General features: G+C 38.4%; 1 protein-coding gene across 1 annotated transcript in view; it reads right to left on the reverse strand.

Annotated features, from left to right (window-relative positions):
- Positions 1-3676: 3676 nt before the first annotated feature.
- The window catches only part of PROS1 (protein S), a 35919-nt gene continuing 24973 nt past the window's right edge, over positions 3677-14622 (reverse strand). The window contains exons 10-15 of the mRNA XM_068421598.1: positions 14024-14213; positions 12897-13064; positions 11655-11823; positions 9954-10102; positions 8950-9163; positions 3677-6135 (exon numbers count right to left, since the gene is read on the reverse strand). Coding sequence (XP_068277699.1) covers positions 5990-6135; positions 8950-9163; positions 9954-10102; positions 11655-11823; positions 12897-13064; positions 14024-14213 — 1036 coding nt within the window. The 3' untranslated portion in view covers positions 3677-5989. The remainder of the gene's footprint in view (positions 6136-8949; positions 9164-9953; positions 10103-11654; positions 11824-12896; positions 13065-14023; positions 14214-14622) is intronic.

The following is a 14622-nucleotide window of genomic DNA, read 5'->3' on the forward strand; positions in this document are numbered from 1 at the left end:
ATAGGCTAGAAAAGAGTAAGGCTTGCTCTAATAAGAGCTTTTTTTTTTAAAAAAAACCCAACCAACCAACCAAACAAACCCACAACTGAACTCAGAGTTTCAGTTGATGGGAATCATACCAGAACTTGAAGAAGGGAAAAAGCTTTCCTAGAAAGGTAAGCTACTGCTGAATGGCTATCAGAAATAGTGGTTGTTTTATACCTGAGCTGTCCTTTCTTGGGGTTTGTTTTAAGTGAAGCCATTTTTATTCTGTCTCTTCTGTGCTACCCAAAAATTGCAACAATTCACGTATAACTCTTAGCATGTGTCTCACAGTGGTCTTCTTATGTTCTGCTAGTTAAGGCCTTAGCTTCAGTTAATCTTATCTATGATCTCAAACATAAAACCACTATTAAGTTCTAAAAGTAAAGCTCTCCAGTCCTGTGGCCTTCACCACCTCTTTCTTTTACTTAGGCTGGGTGTCAGCATTGCTGTTAGCACGTGCTTCCCCCACGAGTGGTGGGGTGGGCCTTCAGCAGAGGAAGCTTGGGCAGATTGGCGAAGAACAAGGCTGATTCTGGCCCTGGATCTCTAAAAGCTAATTGTATGGCTTTTTGTAACTGTAGGGTAGTGTATTGTTTTGCTGGGTTTTATTTACCTTTTAACTGGGTAATGGGAGGGAAGGGAAACACAGCTTCTTAATGATCATTAAGAAACAAAGCACTACTTTGGAACTGTTAAGGCTTGTAAAAGTAAAGCAAGATTTTCAGAAGTGCTTCAAGGACCTATTTTGCTTATGATGAAAGGTAAGCAAGAGACTTGATCTATAGCAGATCTGGCATCACAAACGAGTCTTGTACTTTCTGTGTCTTCAGTTACTCTCTTAGTGACAGATACTCAAGGGCAACCTGAAATAATTGTTTAAGCTCCAGTTTACGTGCAAGCATGCCTGTTCAAACACATGTGTTTGTAAAGCTAGCCTTGGGGAGGCGGGGATCACAGCCCTGACTTTTGAGCAAGGTTGCCATGCTGGATGATGTAAAAACTGCCAAGTGAGGTTAAAAAGTGAGCTGCATTTTTTTGAAAGAGGTGTTTATGTGTTTGGAGGGTCATAGAGTGGAAGAGAGAGGAAAGGACCTGAAAACATCTATTGGATTAAAATGGCTTGTGGTTTTTGGTGTGTGTGTGTTGTTTTGTGGTTCATTTAGGGTTTTTTGGTTAGTGTTGTTTTTGCTGTTTTGTGCGGGCTGTGGTTTGTTTTTTTTTTTGTATGTGTGTCCCTTGCTGCAAGTGCTCAGCTAGACGGGATAGAAGCCAGAGCACCAAGGTGAACTGGGTTTCTGCCTTTTCGGTGCTTCCAAAATCAAAAGGGAGAAACAAAGCGCCATGCTACTTTGAAAATCTGCTGGCACATATTGCTACATAGGATGCTTTTATGTTAATATTTGTGTATTAAAATGTTAATTATGCCAACAGTACTTATTTAAAGTATTTTTTCACATGTCTGACTTTTCCAAAATGCACCTAGCTGCTTCGAGGGGGGGGGGGGTGGCGTGTGTTTTTTTTAGCTTTTATATGTTGTTACATTTCCAATGGTCCTTATCCTAAATGACAATGGGGGGAAATCTGTGGCGCTGCAAACCTATGTTGTATGATACTGGTTTCTTGTTACTTGTGGTTTTTTTCCACTTTCCTAATTTGCTGAGATGCTACAAATTCCTCAGAAAAAAAACCCTAATTTTCTTTTTTTAACAGCAACATAATTAGTCCTGAATTGCATATAGCTGTGTAGATTTGCAACCACTTGATTGATTCAATGCAAGTGTCTATAAGCAACATACTAGCTCCCTCATTCAGAACCAGCTTATGATTTAGCTGCTCATTCCCATATTCCTATTGAAATGTAACTACCCTTAGAGCAAAAGGATATGCCCGGTGTGATACAGTCATTTTGTGGACAGGAGGCATTTTCTAAAAACGTGAACAACAATCCCTGTTAACTGTGAAGTTTTCGTACGTAGTTTGGATGGAGGTTTCTGTAGGCATTCCCTTTCATTTCCAATGATAGTATAACAGTATTTCTGTCTTGTTGGCACTTTTGCACCAACATAGCAGGTAATAAGGTATCTAAAATTATTATAAGTATTTGAAATTAAATGAAATTTAATATAAAATCATAAGAAGATAAGTTTAATAGAATAGGTATAATAATTGAAGAAGTGCTGTGTTCTGCTTTAGAATCTATAGAGTTAGCTATAGGATTGTTAAATTTTAAACAGGTAACCATAGACGCCCCACTAGGTAAGTTACTGGACTTTTTGTTTTGCTAGGAGACCGTCGTGGACACTAGTTGAATACAATGGAGTTACTGGACTTCTTGTTTTGTTAGGAGACTGTCATGGATGCTAGTGAAATACAATGAACACTAGTAATGCTACTTGGAAATCCCCTTACCCTTCCCATCTTGATTTAAATATCAAGGATATTGGTCAGTAGAGCTAACCAATGATTATAGTAAGATTGGAACATTAATGTGATCGTGTGATGGGTGAAACCAATCAATGTAAAGGTTATGTAACAATGACTTGACTGAAAAAGTGTATAAAAACCCTTAAATTTTGATACTAAGGTGGACATGTAGACAGAGCTATCCCCTGTGTCCCCAGCGCTGCAATAAAGAAGTGCCTGCTTCTTAATACTACATTGGTGTTAAGAGGTTTTATTCCCGATTTCGGTAACAAAATGACAGCAACTGAGGTCATTTAGCTCTGAACTGCTGCTGCAGGACCGTGGTCAGGAAAAGAAAGTGGGACAAAACCAGATTCTGAGTATCTCGGTTCTTTTTTTCATTCATAAAGTCATGCCTGCCTTACCCCTTTGTATTAGCTCTTATAGTTTTCCTTGTATCTAATTTTTTTTGGTACATAACTGTTCTTTTTGGCAGATGAAACATGAAATTACTCCTAAATCAGGGTGATTATTTTGATATGACAAGGTTGCTGAGGCAGCAAAATATTAAGCATGTACATATGACTAATGACATCGAAGGACCAACATCAGTGCATTGTTCAGTGATAAGCAGCACTAGAATAACTGAAAACGAGTTTGGCCTCTCTTTCTTTGACAGCTCTAGAGCTAATCTTGAATATCAATAGTGAAGGTGTTTGCACCCAATCTAGCCAGTTATCTCTACCAGGAGACACGGTGGCATTAAAGCATGTGAAGTAAGCTCAGATCAGGCACATAAGTAGGAAGCTGCTCTGGTACAAATGAGAACCACTTCCATGACTAGATTTCATTTTCAAGGAATGGTGCTCCCGGTGCACAGAAGCTGAAAAGTACAAAGCAGGTTCAGCTGTTCCATATAAACAGTCAATGGCCCTTGATGAAATGATTGTACCTAAAAATACAATGAAACGAATGTGATAAATGAAATAAGATAAGAATCAGTAACTTTCACTGATCTCCTTTCTTCCACATGTAGTTTAAAGCAAAGCTTAATTTCCTCAGGCAATATTAAACAATTAATAAACTTAAATTTTTATCTCAAGAATATGAATGTCTATTTGGATAGTGTACTATTTGACCCAATTCTTTTCTTTGATGCTGAAGATGATCACAAGCTCCTGAGTAAGCCATTTGACCACTAGAACAAGTTTTTGCACAGTGACAATGAACAACGATATACAAATACAACTTGAAATTAAAAGAGACTTGCAAATGCTGCTTTATTTAATTCTTACAATAGGGAGGCACTTTTACATTGAAAAAAAAAGTGCAGAGGTTTCATTATAACTACGATACTCTAACATATTCTTCCATGAAAACAAACAGAAATGGTGTCTGTGTGGGAAAAGTGATTTTTTTTTTTTTCTCTTTAATTTCACCTCTATACCATTTATTACACTTAAACAAAATCTAAAAAAAAAAAACAAACCACCAAACCTTTTCTTCTCCTGTTTGCACAGGCCAACATAAGCATTTCTAATAGTATCGCTGATGCTTTACTGTGTTCCTCATCTCATCATTTCTGTGTTTGTTGTCCAAGGCAAAGAGGCTGACCCAAGGGCTTTCCAGAATTCAGTGGGTGCTGCTGAGATACTATAAATTAAGTAATCATGGGTGTATTTGATGTCAAAAGTCCCAATTCAGCTTCGCTTTGCATACAAAACCTGCTTATTTCAGTCAAGTTATCTTCAGCTTAGGCCCAAATGAAGAATGTGTGTGTTGGGGTGGGAAGAGAGCAGGGAGGGATGCTTTCCTGCAGTTATTTCCCCTGCATGGAGTCTGGAGAAATCGAAGCTTTTTTAACATGCCATCCTAGAAAAGGGAACTAGTTGTTCACTGGCCATTAGCCCCTGTGTGTCAGCCGTATGGTATTCCTGCTGACAGGCAGCAATGTATGAACCAGTGCTGGACAGATTTGGAGACTGTACTGAGGCTGGCTGGTGTGAAAGTCAGAGCAAATCCTGTATTACATTACACAAGTGGGAAGTGAAGTTAATAATAACCTCAGACAAAGCAATAATGTTGAAAGATGGGCTCAGATTCTGCAATACTGATGTACTAATGTTAGTACTCAACAATGAAAGAAACCTCACTAATGTCACTGGGAATATCTCTGGAGAAAGGCAATCCTCAAAATGTGTATTGTCACAATCCATCCTACTGTACATACATTTCCACTTCAATGTCTCAAGCGAAGAAAGCAAACCTCAGGTCAAGAATTCTCACAGATAAATGTCTCTCTGGTTGATGGATGACAGCATATATTCATCGCTTACAGCAATTCTCTTGCTATTTATCTGGTTTGGGGTTAACAAAACCACTAGGTGAACTGCACAGGCAGGCTTCTGGTTGTGTGAAAATGAGGTTGGAAGTGGAAAGAACACTGAAAGGATGCTGAAGAAATATTAGAAATACTTGAAACGAGCACACCTGAAGAAAACAATACTTTTCTAATTACCTGCTCCATTAAAGATATGGAGCAGAATATGGCTTTACAATCTGATGTTACTAGCAAAATTTAGGCTTTCAAGTATGTCAGAAATACAGCTGCAACACAGCTCACAAATAAATATCTTCTGGGGCTCTGTGAATGCAAGGCTGACCTAAATAAAGGGAACAGAATGGACCGTTAGAGGGTGCTCGTATTGAGGAGGGCGAGATTTGTCATGAATGGAAGAAAAGTTTGCTGCAATTTCTCAGCTTTACTTAGCAAATTCCAGTTTGATGGCCTGTGATGAAGACCAGAGCTCCTTCCCTCATGCCATCTCCTCTGTTTTCCAAAATTGCTTGGGGTGTATTTTAACCCACTTTGAAAGTAAATTAACTGACCTGATCCAGAACTCTCCTAAAAGTCTAAAGCTGGGCTCCTAAGATAGAAGAATAAAAACTGGTACAGTATAACAAGAGCTATTTTCAAAAGTTGAGCTGTGTACAAAAACACTTCAGTTTTGAAGTTGCTTTACCAATATTGATACAACTTGTAAACATATTCACAGAGAGCGTGGGCTCTGGATTCCAGGGTATTCTTTCCTTTACCAAAAGCACATATTACAAAACCTGTAGAGATTTCTCTTTGCGTGTTATGCTTGGAAAAGTTTAATGAGAATGGTTTTGTTTAGATTCAAATACATTACCAAAATTTGCAAGTTGTAACTTTATGCTGGTATATGAAAAATAAGAAGTAGAATTGGTTCTAAACAACTTCCTGAACTTACTTTCCAAACTAAATGTATCAAGGGCATAGTATGAGCATGGAAGATAAATCTAGCTTTAAGATTTATCACTGATATGAATAAAAGAACATTTTACAGAATTTTGATCTTGATTGTCTCTTTACAGCTGAAAAGAGAGGGGATTTTCCCCTGTTCTATATTAAAGGGAGGAAAAACACTGATTATTTTCCTGGCACATGTTGAATAAAATAATACAGGCTTCATTATGGCATGAGACTAATTATGCAAATTGTATCTGAAAGAAAAAAGTTAATTTAAGAATTGAATAGTTACTGCATAATCAGTGGGCACGAGTGAGATCTAATGTCGTTGTGTTTAGAAATGGCTTCATCCAGATCCAGCTGTCTGTTGTTGACCTTCACCTCCATGCAGCCGTTATAAAAAGCAGTTACTAACGTAGCACCCAGAGGAACATCTGCACAGAAACACATTCAATTTATTAGGCTAAGGCATGCAAATTGTTACGTATTTTTCAGATTAGCGAAAACATGGGGAACACTCTGTTCCCCAGGCATTAGTCATCCATGTGAGAAAAGAGCAAACTGGCAGGAAACACTTAAGTTCTTCTCCCTTTTCTTTAAGATTGAGATAGAGTCAGCAAAACTGAGAAAGGTCAATAAAATTTGAAATATGCGTTATAAGTCTTCTCCCATCCAGAAACCTAACTATGTGAATGTTTTTCATAGTAGCATTTCCTGTATTAACAACAGTGAACCAATAGTTTGTTTCCTGGAGTCTACTGTTCTTGTCCTGACCTACAAACAGATGTTTGAGTTTAGAGGTCACAGAAAGAACCATCTTGCCTTTGCCAGGAAGCTACTCTGGATTCAAATCTGCAAATTCTCAGATAGGGGACCCCTGGGAACTCCACACGTTTTACTGCTTCCCTCACTGCTTCTTCCAAGTGAATTCTCTGTAAAGGACTCACTTTATCTGTTGCTCATTTAGGTATTGTTTGGGTTACAGCAACATCAGATCATGGACATGCTTCCAGGAAACAATATGTTAAGCACAAAATCAAGTAGGCATTGCTGTGAGGTCTTAGGGTTCAACTGGATTCTTACAAGGTAGACATAAGGTGATCCAAGTACCTTCAGCAACTAGAATGAGGATGCCTAGAAGCTGATCTTATGAGCATCATCTTTTTTTCAGATGTTAATCATCCTGTCCCTCCTAGAAGACAGACTTGATCATCTGGGGAACAAGAAATGTTACTTCCTTGTCATTTTATTTTGCTGTAAGCTGAGGTACTGCACAAACAGTCCTGTCAAAAATGGGGACTTCTGGTCTTCACGAAATGCATATTTTTGTTAGGTGTCTTTAATCACACAGTTCTCTGCACCATAGCTCAGTGTGGGGATCCTTACCTAGCTTTTTATACTGCTCAGTATCACAGAGGTTTTTCAGGGTGAGTCAGAATGAATAAATGAATCGGTGTAGCCAAACTGGCTGTACATGAGGACCTGAAGTAGTTTTCCTATACTACTTTTTCTCTGTTAGGTAACAAAGGCTGTTGTGGAAGAGGCTCCTTTGGATAACGTGGCGGTTTTTGTTGATTTTTTTTGAGACCTCTAAGTAGAAACTGTTTAAACATACAGAGTGTTTTTGTTAATTTGCAAGTTGAAGATACCTTTTAAAACTGAGAGAGTACGCTTAAGTTACTTGCTGCTCCTTAAAAGTAATACTTGCTTCTTATCTATTTGGGATGCATGACTGAAGTGAAGGTTTCAGGTCTTAAGATGCCAATTACTCTGTGGCTGGTAATGTGCTACAAAGAATCACTTAAATATCACAAAGATGAAGACGTTTAAATGACCAGAATCTTAGTTAAGTTACTATGGCTCAGTTAACCTACGGACTCACCTCTGCTAAGTAAATACTGACTTCATCCCTCCTCTTAAAAATGAGCAGGTGTTACAAAAATACTGACTCTTACCTATTGCGGTATGTGATGGTATTGCACCACTAGTGCATTCTCCTCATGCTACACATTCAATCTGAATTGAACTCACCTGGTTATCTGGTTTCCAAGATATTGCATATCCATTCAAAAACAAAATTAGAGGAGATATTGTCATATTTGGTGCCTAAATCTTGTTGCATCCTTGATTACCAGTGTATGACGACTTGTAGAGAACAGGTAAATTACAACGTATAGGCCTAGATGCTGAGGCAACCACGGCTTCAGACAGAGGCTGTGGTACCTGCAGTGCTGCTCTAAACACCTTGCTTCTATTCTGACAAGCAAGTCTAGAGGGTGGAACCATAATTCCAGCTTCCTCTGTGTACTCTGCCTTGGAAGAAATGCCTAAAGAGATCAATCATCTCCAATGGATACACAGTTCCTCTTGTCTTTCTACTCCTGTGCACCCTTGTCTCCTGCAGAAGAAACACACTGCAGATAAAGACCAGCTATATCTGGGGCAGGGCTATGACAATGCAGCCTACATGTAAAGTGGATGTCAATTCAAGACAGTGTTGGTCAAACTTTTAGGATTTCCTTAGGAAGTGTGACTTACTCTCCCTAAAATACCTTTAATAGAAGACACAGAAAAGCCCCGCCAGTAGTAACGTTGTAATCACGGTGTCTTTCCCCTACTAATTTTCAAGTTTGAGGATCTTAAGCTTTGAAAAATCTTTATCTGTGGCAATGGTATTTTTCTTCATGATTCACCCTAAAGTCAAACTATTTTATAGATAAGCATGTGTACACTTCCTGTACAAAATAATGCTTGTACATGTTTTAAGACTGCTTTAAACAAAATATTTGCTGTTTCAACACATTTTCTCTCGCATAAAGATTACCAGTCATCTATTGCCCCGAGTTTAACTGCTGAAACCATATTCCTGACTTCTCCTTCTGCACTTCTGACACTACATTTACTTACAAACGCCCGGCTTTCTTACATGCTTGATGCAGTTCCTAAACTGTGCCAGCTGGTGGCATTTCAGAAACATGCAATGCTCACTCCTCCCCAGCTCAAAAATCAAGACATTTTCCAAATTCCAACCTCCAGAGAGAGACTCATGCCTTTCAATGGGCCTAATAATGCTACTGTTGAAAAGCAGGCTCCCTCAAAAGCTGAATAACTGGACGAAACAAGAAGTACTTGGGAAAAAAAAAAAATGTTTCTTTTTGTACAGTTCTAGGCTTTTTCTAGCTTGGGTAAGGCTGAATATAATCAGGCTTGTACAAATAATCAAATTAATGAAAAGAAATATAATTCACCTGGTAGGCCGCCCAAATAGGTAACAACATTTGCCATCATTGCTTGATGCAGGATAGACAGTTGCTCTGAATTGCTTCTGTATGTGTGTGAATCAACAGACAGTTCAAGTTGTTGTTTGGTTGCTAGAAGTCCAACCAGCACTTTTCTGGGTGTACATAACTTCTTTGATTCCAGATGTGCAACAGGAATGTTTCCAATGGTCACAATGATTTTCTAAATGGAAGAATGGTAGGTCACAAAAGATGTCACATATAAATTTAACACACACTTACACTTAGTTCTGATGCATTTTATATTTGGAAGTAGAAGAAAAGGAAATGTTAGAGCCACGTTTTAAAAACTGGTACCTTAAGTTGGAAAAGTTACCAAAGTTGATGCATAACCATCACCTTTGGTGATGAATGCCCTTCATTTACATTCTTAAATTTATAAATTACAATCTTCACTGTAAAAAATTTTTGGCTGTGGTTCTGAGGTGAAATCCTGTTTCTCTTAAAGGGAAAAGGAGTACTGCTAGAGCTTCAAAGGTAACCAAGCATTCACTATAGGTTATTTCAGGCAAAAGCATGGATTAGCCATGATGTATAATCATGTTGTATCTTGGGATACTTGATGCAAATGGAAACTTAAGGACAAAAACATCTGTTTATAAAATGAAACTAACATGATGCCATTAATGTAATATCATCCTTCTACTTCTGACATATTCCCCTTTCTGCTTTGTGCATTTAGAAGGAAAGGTTAAAGACATGATGTAATGGATAGTACCTGACATAAGAGCGCTTAGTCACTGCTGTAGCAATTGCTAATATATTTTCTGCACATCACTATATGATCTAAGTGCTTGTCAAAATATTAATTCAGCCTACCAGTTCCACTGTAAGTAAGTGTGAGTAGCTTCTTTTCGTTTAATTTTTCACAAATGGAGTAGTAAGTTAAGTGAGATAAAAACAAGAGGTGTGACTTATATGGGTATCAGCTGCTATGACAATTGTAAGATCACCTGGGAGTCAGAGGAGTTAGAGTCCACTATGGACAAAGCAAGAGGCACTGTTTCATTAGAAACCAAGGCAAACATTACACCAGTGTCCGTGGATGGGCGGATAGTCATAGTCACGTTTATTAGCCAGTCTTCAGCACTGTCCAGATTATCTGTTTTAAAGAGAATAATTAATATGGTGTTAAAAATTAGTAGTTAATCTGCTCCCACTATGGAAAAATTAGTACTAATCTCCAGAAAAAAACAGTGAACTTTGGAACTTTTAGAAAGAACTGTAAGTCTGGAAAAAAAAAACAAAACCCCCCCAAACCCCCCCAAAAAACCCTAATCCTGCATCTTCCCTAACATTCTGTGCTTATTGGACTTTTTTTTTTTTGCTACCTTTCCATTCTAATGTGGAACAGGTGCCACATTCATTAGAAGTCGGTTCAAAATTAAACCCAAAAAACCAATTTACTCATAAATTGCTGCCACTGAGTAGAAGATTGGCAGTTCTCATACACTTTTACATTCCAAAGCAGTAAATATGCAGATGGTGCAAATATAATACGTTCATAGTAAAGCTCATATAAAAATTACTATTTGAAGAGGTATTTGTCATCTTTCATATCTTTTTCTTCCAGTGTCTCTTCCCTGCCTGCCCCCTGCCAACCCCCAGTCAAATCTAGTAGTTTCTTGAGGAAGCAGAAATCCTAAAACATGAGATGAGGTTATATTCCTACACAAAGCCAAATGGGCAGAGATACAGTGGGCTACAACAGCTCGTTGAAAAGCAGCAGTAGGTATGGGCAGCCTCTCAGATGTGGGTGGTGTGTGTGGGGTTAAGAACAGAAAACAGAGGGTGTGAAGTCATGGCAGCAGCCCCCAGCACAAAGGTCAGGAGGAGTCATGGCAGCATGGTGTTAGTGAATGAATGGGAGGAAAGCTGTGGAAACTTGAGTGGCATAGGAAACTCTGATATAAATTGGTTGGAACCACAGAATATAAAAAGCTGGAGAAATCTTTTGAAGTGGGCTAGGGGATTTAAAGAAAAGGCCGGGGAAAGAATAGAAAGTCATGGGAGGAAAAGGACTGGGGATCAGAGCAGGGCTGAAGGGTAACATAGCATTTGGGATGGGGAAGAGTATAATGACAACAGAATTGGGGATGATGCTCCAGACGTCTCATTTTGGGCTCTCAGGTGTGCACGAGGAGATCCTGGATTAGAAATTTTGAAATTAGGGCAGGAGGTCAGGCAAGAAAGTTCAGGGTTCAAGAATGAGCAAGTGAGGTACCTAAAACCTCTAACTAGTGTGTTCATTTAGAAGCAGAATTGCATATGCAAAACTACCAGCGATCCTTTTCTCCATCCCCAATCTTCTTTTTCTGTCAGTAATATGATAGCTTTCCCCACTGATGAACAGAGGACAGAATTAGAACTTTGGAAAATGAAAGTTTTCAACAGTGCCCATCCTTTGCAAATAAAGAATATGCTTCCTAACCTAAAGCACTTCAGAAATCAAATGGATGACACCAATGGGATCAGAATCCTCACTCAAGCAAATTTCTAACAGAAATTATGGGAATAATTGCTGGATGCAGTGATGTACAGCTTAGTTTGTGTGTGTCTCTTTTTTTTTTTCTTTTCTCTTCTTTCTTTTAACAATTCACCAGTTCCATCACCAGTCTAGCAAAAAATATAGGAATAGACAGAAAAATACTTACTATAGTTTATCTGAAACTTTGCCATTCCAGTGCCAGGGTAGAAGGATCCTCTCCCCACTGCTACTAAACAGTGTTTGCTTTGTTTTTCTTGAATAACTTCTTTTACACCTGAATGTCCCTGATTCATCAGGTTCCAGGCACGAATGCACCCATCTAGCCGAGGGTTAATCTGTTGAAGAATTACAGCACTAGGCGTTTGCATTCAAAGTTGTTTTAAAAATGTTAATAATAAGGCATTATTTTAGATATTGACTTATTTCTGGGTAGCCAATAATAGCCTTACCAATGCTAATGCAGTGCTAATGCACTGATGCTGGGAGAAAACAAATGGCATGCATTTGGTACCTCAGCCTTCAAAAGGTATTTCTGATTTAATAACATTTCCCATTTTGATGCCAGTGATCTGTACAAAATAGATTGTTTCAATTTTTAAAGTTCATGCTGTCCTTTTGTTTAGGTCACAACAGGTGAAAGACAATGATCACTAGCAGTGTTCCTTGTTCAAGGTTTCACCTTGTCCTTGTACCAAAGGACAAATAAATTTCTGGAATACCTCTCTATGGGGTAAGGGGATATTGTTGTGTTGCTTCATATTTTTCTTTCTGCTTCACTTTTGAGCAAAAATGGATTTTTTTAAAAAATAAAAGGTGCAGCCTCTACTGTACAGTTACTTTTTGCCTCTCTGTTTAGACTGCCAATTAGTTTGAAGGCTCCTGGACTGAGCAGCAGACAGTCGCAACAACTCGACTGTACCCATCCCCAGCACAAGGCAGAGCTGTTGAGGATGGAAGACTGAAAGGATCATGGGCCTTGTCTAGCCTAGGCTATTATAAAACCTAGTAAAAATGAAAGCTCATTGTGCTGCCTGCACAGTGAATTCCATACCTATTCAGAGCCTAGCAAAAGCCAGCACCAGAAACACGAATCACTCAGAAATGCTCTCGCAGCAGCAGAAGTGGTGGTGATTTAGGGAATCTTAAAGCTATATTAGGAAACAGGCTACAGAATCCTGAAAGATTAGACTGTAAGTGCTGTGTTTTTATCACTGAAACCTAACTGAAGAGAGACTACAAAGCTTCATGCATGTTTATTTTCAAAACAGTGGTTTAATAATCTAATTTTCATTTTCTAAATGGATTCCATGCCACTCTTCCTTCCTCTGTGACTACTAAGTAAACAATACAAAACCAAACAAATAACAGAACAGTACTAATCAACATCATTACTCATTATTTTAGTTACCTGTTTAACAAGAGTGTTGCCCACTTTGCGAGGCAATCCTGCAATGTACACCTTAGTTTCCAAGAAACCCTGGGATTGTTTAAAAAGAGTTCCTGGGCTGTTAATACTCATCACGGCTTCTTTAGCTATTTTTACGCTGATGCTGTGTTCTAGTTCTTCAACTGATATCTGGAATTAAATGCAAATAATTACATATACACACATAAACATGTAGAATATTTTAAATACTAATTACATATACCTGTATGAAGCGTTACTAATGTTTCTCTAAATAATCTAACTTGTAAAATAGTTTTAATGCAGTCAATACTTATAGCATATTTCAACTTGAATCATGACAACTGTCCATATCCATGGACACCCACAAGAGGCTGATCTTCCATTCCACCCCCATCCTACCCCTGGGAAAACCCATGCAGCTGATTAGTTCACTTTACGCGCTATAGAGTTTGCAAGGAGCTGATTTCTACAATTGCTTTGTTCTCCATGGCACTGCAACCTGCTACAACGGATTAAATCTTCAGATGGGACGTACACAAAATAGGTTCAAAACACTTGCTTTACTATTATTAGGTGTCAAAGTAGATTTTTAATCTCAAGGAAGTTGCACTGAACTGAAACAGGAGGTCTACACAGAATCTTAGCTTCTCTCGCCCCCCTTTAAAAACCAACAAACAAAGTCTCACTGTTAATAATTTTGTGTGGTTTATAGATGGTGTAAGTGAGCCAAGGCCTTTCTTAGGTATGCAAGCTTGAAGAACAAGCTGGATTTGTGGTCTAGCAAATGTAAAATTTGCTCTCTAGACAAAGTATCTAATAACTATGCACTTGACCTTGCAATCACACTTTTCAATATGTTACTGCTTCCTTTTTCATGATTACAAAGAATAATTCCTATGTTGCCAGCTAGTGGTAATTACCTCTTTCTTGATCGTAAACAGGTGCCACAATTTCCCAGATGTAAGGCATTCTTGTGCATTTCTTGGTTGATTTTTAAACCTGGGATTTGAGGGCATCATTTTAAGCCTTTTTAATAGTTGTTTAGTTTCTCCCTACTTTACTTATCAGGACAGAATGTTCCCATAGTGGGTTAAAGGAAGGAAAGGGGAGAGGAAAACCCAGCTTACTATATGCCACAGTCCATCATTAATGGCTTTGCCTCCACTGGTGACTTTTGTTCCAAATTCATTCTTGAATTGAATTTCAATCCTCCCATCACGAAGAGCAAGTAAGATCCATGCTGTATTGTCAAGGGATTCTGCATATAGTATAACTCCCTCTGCATCATATGTCCGGAAATCAAATTCTGCTGTAAATCTGAGTTGTGAAGAAGGAATCTTAATAAGAGGACAGAAAACATGAAATACTGTATAGCCTACGATAACTCATTAATAGGGTAAAAAAAAGTTCATAGATATTAACCTTTTGGTAACTTTGTATCTGAGCAGTTGTGATATTTGCACACAATCAGTCAAAAGCAGAATCTAATGTCAGCCTGTTCAGTCGAATTCTGTGGTAAGTTTTGAGATTAATGCCCTGAGCTGGAATTTGAAAGAGCCTTAGTTCAGTTCCCAAATCTGCTATGAGCTTTACATGTGAAGGATATCACACCCTCATGAGTAAGAAGATAGATGTAATCTTCCTATTGCATTTCGTGGAGATGTGATGCAGAAAAAAGACATGATCTATGATGGGCTTCAGTACAGCAGGGTTGCCAAGTGTTCTC

Source organism: Nyctibius grandis, chromosome 2 (genome assembly GCF_013368605.1).
Source record: "Nyctibius grandis isolate bNycGra1 chromosome 2, bNycGra1.pri, whole genome shotgun sequence".
Taxonomy (NCBI): Eukaryota; Metazoa; Chordata; class Aves; order Nyctibiiformes; family Nyctibiidae; genus Nyctibius; species Nyctibius grandis.